This window comes from Sinocyclocheilus rhinocerous, unplaced genomic scaffold (assembly GCF_001515625.1).
Source record: "Sinocyclocheilus rhinocerous isolate Xijiao unplaced genomic scaffold, SAMN03320098_v1.1 scaffold1463, whole genome shotgun sequence".
Classification (NCBI taxonomy): domain Eukaryota; kingdom Metazoa; phylum Chordata; class Actinopteri; order Cypriniformes; family Cyprinidae; genus Sinocyclocheilus; species Sinocyclocheilus rhinocerous.
In genome coordinates, this window is record NW_015642517.1 from 229,544 (window position 1) to 237,535 (window position 7,992).

At 38.0% G+C, this 7,992-nt stretch overlaps 1 protein-coding gene across 1 annotated transcript in view; it reads left to right on the forward strand.

The window, feature by feature from the left end:
* Positions 1-7,992, forward strand: part of LOC107755941 (histone deacetylase 9-B-like) — a 32,989-nt gene that overhangs the window by 22,497 nt on the left and 2,500 nt on the right. Inside the window, exons 8-11 of the mRNA XM_016572904.1 lie at positions 701-849; positions 2,314-2,450; positions 5,026-5,176; positions 6,978-7,195. Coding sequence (XP_016428390.1) covers positions 701-849; positions 2,314-2,450; positions 5,026-5,176; positions 6,978-7,195 — 655 coding nt within the window. The remainder of the gene's footprint in view (positions 1-700; positions 850-2,313; positions 2,451-5,025; positions 5,177-6,977; positions 7,196-7,992) is intronic.

The window sequence follows — 7,992 nt, forward strand, 5'->3', positions numbered from 1 at the left end:
TTAAAAACTAATTAATTGTCATTTTAAATCTTTACCAATATTTACCACTATCCTTCAAACAATTAGGTTTCACCCATTTGTCATCAAGAACTTTTTAATCAATGAAAATAGATAGTAGTAGTATTTTATTCACTTATTTATATATTTTAATAAGTACAGGCCAGAATAAATATATTGTTTTGTTTTTACATAAATATATCTGTTATGCTGAATGACAATGGAACATTGTTTTACCCATTTATTGTTTTGACATTTTATTTTCACAAAAGTTATTTAAAACATTAAAGCAGACACTTTACTTGCATTTAATATGCTTTCTATGTGTTTTGTATCTTTTGTGTTTTTTTTTTTTAATCTTTTGTAAATTTTATTTGATTCGGCCACCAAAATATATGCATATATATATATATTATTCCCCATATATACACCAAAATTAAACAGGCAATTTTTGCCACTCTACAAAACCTCTATATGGCTTCTGTTATGACTAACCTCGTCACATGAGAAATTACGAAATTGTGGGCAACAAGTATTAATAAAAATGTCTGAATGTCATGACATTGGTTAACAAAATATCAAAGCAAGTGGCAAATCGGCAAACAAATATTGCATAAGCATTTCTCTGAGCCTTTTAATGAACTGTTGTTTTTGTGAAATATTTTGCTTGTAAAGTCAGAATGAATTTTCTCTTAACAAACAGGTTAGTAGTCTTCAGCACAGCGGCAGCTGTGGATCAGAGTTTCAAGGGGGTGAGGGGCTCTGGGATGGTGAGGTTTGTTTCTGCTGTGAAGTTCTGCCCAAGCATTTCCTCACGGGCCGTGGGCCAGAACGCTCCTCTCCTCTCCTCCTGTAGGCACACAGCCGACTGAGTTCATCCTCACAGCCCTACAGCGGGAGACTTCACTGCTTCATGAGCTTCAAAACTATGACCTAAAGATGACATCATATCATTAACACTCACACCGTTAATTGATACCACCCTAGCAACCCCTAGAGAACATTCAGAACACCCTAGCAACCACCCAGAACTACATAGCAACACGCAAAAACCATTCACAACATCCTAGTAGCCAATAGAACACTATAACAACCACCTGACAACACCCTAGCAACCACATATAACACGATAATAACTACCTGGCAACACCCTTCCAACCACTAGCGAACATTCAGAACACCCTAGCAACCTCCCAGAACTACATAGCAACACACAAAAACCATTCACATCCTAGCAACCAAATAGAACAATATAGCAACCACCTGGCAACACCCTAACAACCACTGGCAAACATTCATAACACCCTAGCAACCACCCAGCAACACACAAAATTCTCTCACAGTGCCCTAGCAGCCACATAGAACACTATTACAACCACTTGGCAACACCCTAGCAACACTATAAAAACTATCTGGTAACACCCTAGCAAAACCTAGAGAACATTCATAACACCCTAAAAATCATTCGCAACCCCCTAGCAACCACCTACCAACCACTAGAGAACTTTCAGAACACCCTAGCAACTATCTTAACTGCATAGCAACACACTAAAACATTTACAATATGCTAGCCACCACCTAGAACACCCTTGCAACTGCATAGCAATACTCTAGAAACCATCAAGCGTTAAAGGGATAAAGTGAAAATCCCATTGGTCCAAAATTCCATTCCTTTTAATTTTACACTTTAATAAATTCTAGAATGCATTCTGGCTGTGATTTTGTCACATCACACCTAGTTAAAGCGTGCACACACACACACACACACACACACACACACGCACATGGATTGACTGCTGCAGTGAGCAAGTTCATGTGTCAATATCTAAATCTGTTCCTCCAAATGCTTACGCAAGGTTACGACATTGATATGGGAGATCTACTGGTTCTCCTTCTTCAGATGTTCTCGATCTCATGCTGTACTGTTGTTGCTGTGCTGACATCATATCATTAACACTCACACCGTTAACTGATACTGACTGACATGGTGCAGAACAGCTACCCAAAACACTCTAGAAACCACCTGACAACTACTGGATAACATTCAGAACACCCTAGCAACCATACAGAACTGCATAGCACGAAAACCATTCACAATACCTTAGAAACCACATAGAAACTACTAAGGGACAGAACAGCTACACAATAGAAAACCACTGACAACACTCTATCAGCCACATAGGACACTATAACAACCACCTGGCAACACCCTAGCAACCTCTAAAGAACATTCAGAGCACACTACTCATGCTGTACTGTTGTTGCTGTGTTTGTGTTCGGCCGCGCTATGTAAGAGCTGATGTAATGCTTTCTGTCTGTCTCTCCTCCAGCGCTGTCTGTCTCAGGGGGGCGTCCTACAGACGGACGGGTCCATGTCCCTGTTGAATCTCTACACATCCCCCTCTCTGCCAAACCTCACACTGGCTCTGCACCCTGCTCACGCACACATCTGTGTAAGTTCCTGTCCATCACAGACACATCAAACTCTGCATAGACACAAAAACAAAGACCTCGAAATGCTTGTTATATATAATGTGGTTCTGAACTACATTAAGGCCGGGACACACCAAGGCAGGATCAAAGAACTAGCGGCGATGAAAGCCGACCGTTTTCTCGCCTAACGTCGCCTGCAACTGGGCCAAAAAGCTGCGCTTGAACATGTAACCCCTTCGGTTCTACTCGACCCGCCCCGAGCGGCATTTCTAGCATGGGAGGCGGGCAAGCTAATGAGGATGCTAAAGTATTTGCAATATTTGCAAATATTCGCGTAATGCAATGAGAAATGTGGCGAAATGAGAACAGCCTTATATGTGTGCCCTTTTGACTTTGTCGTTTGCTTGCTTTCGTCACTTCACTTTTTTTTTCGTGCACAGATTCGCTAGCAGAACCGCAGCTGAACAGTCAATCAGAGTGCTCTCTCTCGCCGAACTTCTGCTGACGTGTGGAACACACCGCAAAAACTAGCCCGACAGCTAAACTAAAATTATTTAAAAATTAAATTAATAATCATATAATTACATCTGAATTAACATCTACATTTTCTTCTCCTTAAGAGCATCAAGATTAACCTTCTGTTTCTCCGATTTTCCCCTAATCTCCTCTAGAGATGTCAACAATCACTCAGATCCTGCAGGAATGAAAAAAAAAAATAGATCTCTTTAATGTCTATTTACACTAAGCATGCCAGCAACATCCTAGCAACAATATAGCAACCACTAGAGAACATTCAGAACATCTTAGAACATATACTGAATTGCATAGTAACTCATGAAACCCATTCACAACACCCTAGCAACCACTTAGCAACCCCTAGAGACATTTAAGAACACTAGCAACCATCCAGAACTGCATAGCAACACTAAAAACCATTCACAACACACTAGCAACCACTAGAACACCCAAGCAACCACCAGGAAACATTCAGAGCACCCTAGCAATCATACAGAACCACTTAGCAACACACTAAATCACATAGAACACCCTAGCAACACCCTAGAAACCACTAGAGAACATTCAGAACACACTAGCTACCATCCAAAACTGCATAGCAACACACTCAAGACTTATGCTGAAGTCTCCTGCTTCTCAAATGTTTCTCCTGAAAAAAAAAAAACACCCCATAATCTCACACCGAGTTTCAGACGAGATCTCAACAATGTCTCAAACAGCGCTCAGAGCTACAAACGTATGCAATCAAAAGTCCGAGATCTCACTCTGACCTCAAACATGTCTCATCAGCTCTCCACCTTCATTTTATAGCTCTAGACTCTTACTGGCTCATTCAGTTTGGAGAAAAATCAGAGACAAGCTTGATACTTCATTTTTCGGATATTTAAATGTATCATCTGGGTATTTAAAGTGCACTTTTACTTTTTCTTGTCGGAAATTTCAGCATGAACACACTAATCACACTGTTTATCCTACAAAACAGCACAGAATTGTGCATAAGTACGCAAATTATGCATCTAATGTCTCAAACTGCACTCAAGAGTTCACAAGATACACAAGTATGCAATGAATAGTCAGAGATCTCACTTTGAGCTCAGACATTTTTCATCAAATACTATGTACCCTGCTGCTTTCCGCGTTCATTATATAACTCTATACTCTTACTGTATGACAACTTTCAGCTCGTTCAAGAAGAGAACAATCTGGAGACAACATGAGCTTTGAAAGAGCAACCTCTGAGAAATATGAGGCCTAAAGACAAAAGAGACAACTTTCAGCTCGTTCAAGAAGAGAACAATCTGGAGGCAAGGTCTCATGAGCTTTGAAAGAGCAACCTCTGAGAAATATGAGGCCTAAAGACAAAAGCAGCATCGCCGGCTCTTCTTCTGCTGCGCAACAGATATGAATAGATCCTGCAGAAAAAGCAAGGTATTTTTAGGAGACAGTGAGACACAGAGTCGCATCTATTTGCGGTGAAAGCACAAAATACTGTATGAGGAATGTGCCGCGTGTTAGGAGACAGCGCTGAGACGATCCTCGTTATAGAGCGCAGAGATGAGCCGTGTTTTCACAGAGATGAGCTGCTGTTTGCGGAGGGTTTAGGAGTACGTCTCATTTTCTGCTTTCACTGAGTGCTTGTGTGGATTAATGGGGCTCGTGACCTCTGACCCGTGGGATCTTTTGCCCTTAGATAAACAGGCCCTCAGTTTAGGGTTTCAAGGCGTGAGTTTAGCATCTCGTTCATCACTGGCTGTTAAAAACGTAAAGAAATGCTGTCAGGAAAGCGCGTAACATGCCAGAAAATCAAAACACGGATCACTCTTACCGAATACTTTCAACACTTTCACATTTTAAAATAGCTGAATTACTCACTAGGGAGCTCTAAACGCGGCTCGATAATAACGGGCAAATTATGGAGGACACCGGACGCGAACACTGACTGGATGTGTTTTAAAAAAGCACAGTTATTAATATTTCATATGTAAGTCTCACTCACGCTTGAGTGGAAATTTGTGTCTAAATGCAAAAAATAGGAAAAGGTTGAATATTAATAGTGTTTGTGCGATCTGTCTCTTTCAGACGGGAACGGCGCTGAAGGATCGGAGCGCAGAAGGTCTCGCGGCCGCCGCGTCTCCCGTCTCCATGGAGGCTAAAGTGAGCAACGGGCAGCAGGCGCTCCTGCAACACCTCCTGCTGAAGGAGCAGAGACAGCAGAGGATGATGTCACCTGGTGAGCAGAGCGCACAGGAAGTGCTCGCTCTCTTAAAGGGGTCCTATTATGCTCTTTTACAAAGTCTTGATTTTGTTTTGGGGGTGTACTAGAACATGCTCTCATGCTTGGTGGTTCGAAAAACGCATTATTTTTCATATAATTTACATTATTAAAATACCTTTCTCCCCAGGCTGGCACAAACGGCTCGATTAGTTCTGGGTTTTAATGAAGGCCCGCCTTTCGAAAAAAACGAAATGTGTTGTGATTGGTTAGCTGTCCCCCCCTTTAAAGTGACAGAAGGTCAGCGAAACACGGAACATCAGACCAGAGTTACTATTGTTCACTAAAACTAAAACCATAAAAAACATTCTTTACTTGAAATAAAATAAACATTAAATGAAGTATTAAATATATTTATTTATAATATAAATTATATGAATATAAATATAGACATGTAAACACATCAAAATATATACTGTATGTGTGTGTATTTATATATACATATTAAATATACATAGAACACACACATATATTATGTCAGCAATTAATCGTTTGTCAGCACTAATATATATATATAAGTGCTGTCAAACGATTAATCGCGATTAATCACATACAAAATAAAAGTTTTTGTTTTCACTATTATACTCACACACACACACACATATATATATATACAGTATATATAATGATTTGGAAAGTAATTTTGGCCTAATATAGACTTTATTGTTTTTTTTTTATGTTACTATTACTGTAATGCTACTTCTGTCTGTTAAATCCTTATTTTATTTTTGTCATTGTTAGCAAATCACTCCATTTTGCACCATTTCAGTTTTACTGTGTACTGATTATTTTTGTTTTATTTTCATTAAATGCAGTTAAGATGCTAACTATTTAAATTACAAATCTACATAAAATCATACAGCACACTAAACTGAAATGTAGATCCAGTCTGTGAAAGAAAAGGTTATGAAAAGGAAAATGATAATATAGAGTGTTAATTTATTTATTGTTAATTATTGTTCATTGATTTGGAAAGAATCACAGTATTATTTTACAATAATATTAAAATAATACTGTCTGCTGCAGTATTATTTGACTATTAATGATATAATATTATAATATATAAATAATAATATTTAGTATAATTATATAACAATAATATAAATTATAAATGTATTATTAATTAAATAATACATTCAGAATTATTATTCATATATTATTGACAATATATAAAAATAAAAAAAAATTCTGAAATATATACATGCATGTGTATTTATTTGTGACCCTGGAGCACAAAAGCAGTGTTAAGTCGCTGGGGTATATTTGTAGCAATAGCCAAAAATACATTGTATGGGTCAAAATTATTGATTTTTCTTTTATGCCAAAAATATATTAAAACTTAATTTTTGATTGATAATATGCATTGCTAAGAACTTCATTTGAACAACTTTAAAGTTGATTTTCTCAATATTTAGATTTTTTTGCACCCTCAGATTCCAGATTTTCAAATAGTTGTATCTCGGCCAAAACTTTTATTTTGGATGCGATTAATCGTGATTTATCATTTGACAACACTAATATATATATATATATATGTATGTGTGTGTGTGTGTGTGTGTGTGTATGTGTATTCTTTATTATTATTTATTTATTCTATAATAATAGAATGTGCTTTTAACACATTTAATATTTGGACTTGCATTTAAACATTAAAGATTTTTTATTTAGTGTAATTTTTCAATTAAATTAAATTTACTTTCTTTTATTTTTATTTTTACGCGTCTCAGATGTGTAATTCATATGTCTGTCTGTCTCTCAGTCACAGGTAGTGTTCCTGTGCTGTCCTCGTCTCCTCTGGTGCTGAAGGCGCGTCCGTCTGTGAGTTCTCGCAGCAGGTTACCGCGGCACCGACCCCTGAACCGGACGCAGTCGGCGCCGCTGCCGCAGAGCACAGTGGCTCAGCTCGTGCTGCAGCAACAGCACCACAACTTCATGGAGAAACAACAAAAGCTTCACCAGCACGTCCACATCAGCCAGGTAACCTCACCTCACTCATCTAACATCTAACACACAGCTCCACCAAGCATTCTGTGAGGCAACCCCCGAACGGGAAGAGAAAACACAAGATCGGGCCTTTATTTGAACTGAAACTGGTGTTTAAAAGAAGAATAAAGAAATGAAGGGCTGGATCTCATTAAACTTGCCAAAAATGTTGAGGTCAAAAATGTACAGGATATATAAAATAAAATATTACAGTAATTCCCTTCCAGTTTCTTAGTATTGTAACGAGTATGAACATTTAGTTTTTTAAGTTTTTATAAATTAAGAATCATGAAAAAAAATCGTAAGGCCTTATTTTCCAAAAATGTTGTTTTGTTTTATTCTATTCCCAGCAGGATGTTTTACTGGGGCTTTTAACACATTTAACTGTTAGACCTGCATTCAAACATTCAACATTGTTCCTTTATTTGACAACTTTTAGAAAAAGTTTGGGTCTTAAAAAGCACTAAACATCACATATTACATGAGAAACTGCATTTTGTAAAAAGACGAAAGCATAGAGCGCTAGGATCATTTAAAGGGGTCATATGATGCGATTTCAAGTTTTCACTCTTTGGAGTGTTACAAGCTGTTCGTGAATAGATAAGATCCCTAAAGTTGCAAAAACTAAAGTCTCAAACCCAAAGAGATATTCCTTATAAAAGTTAAGAGTCAACCACGCCCTCCTAAAACGCCTTGTTTAAACACGCCCCCACATCATGTCTACGTCACTATGTGGGAAGATTTGCATAACGCCGCCCAAATGTTCACGCAAAGAAAGAAGGAGTAACTTT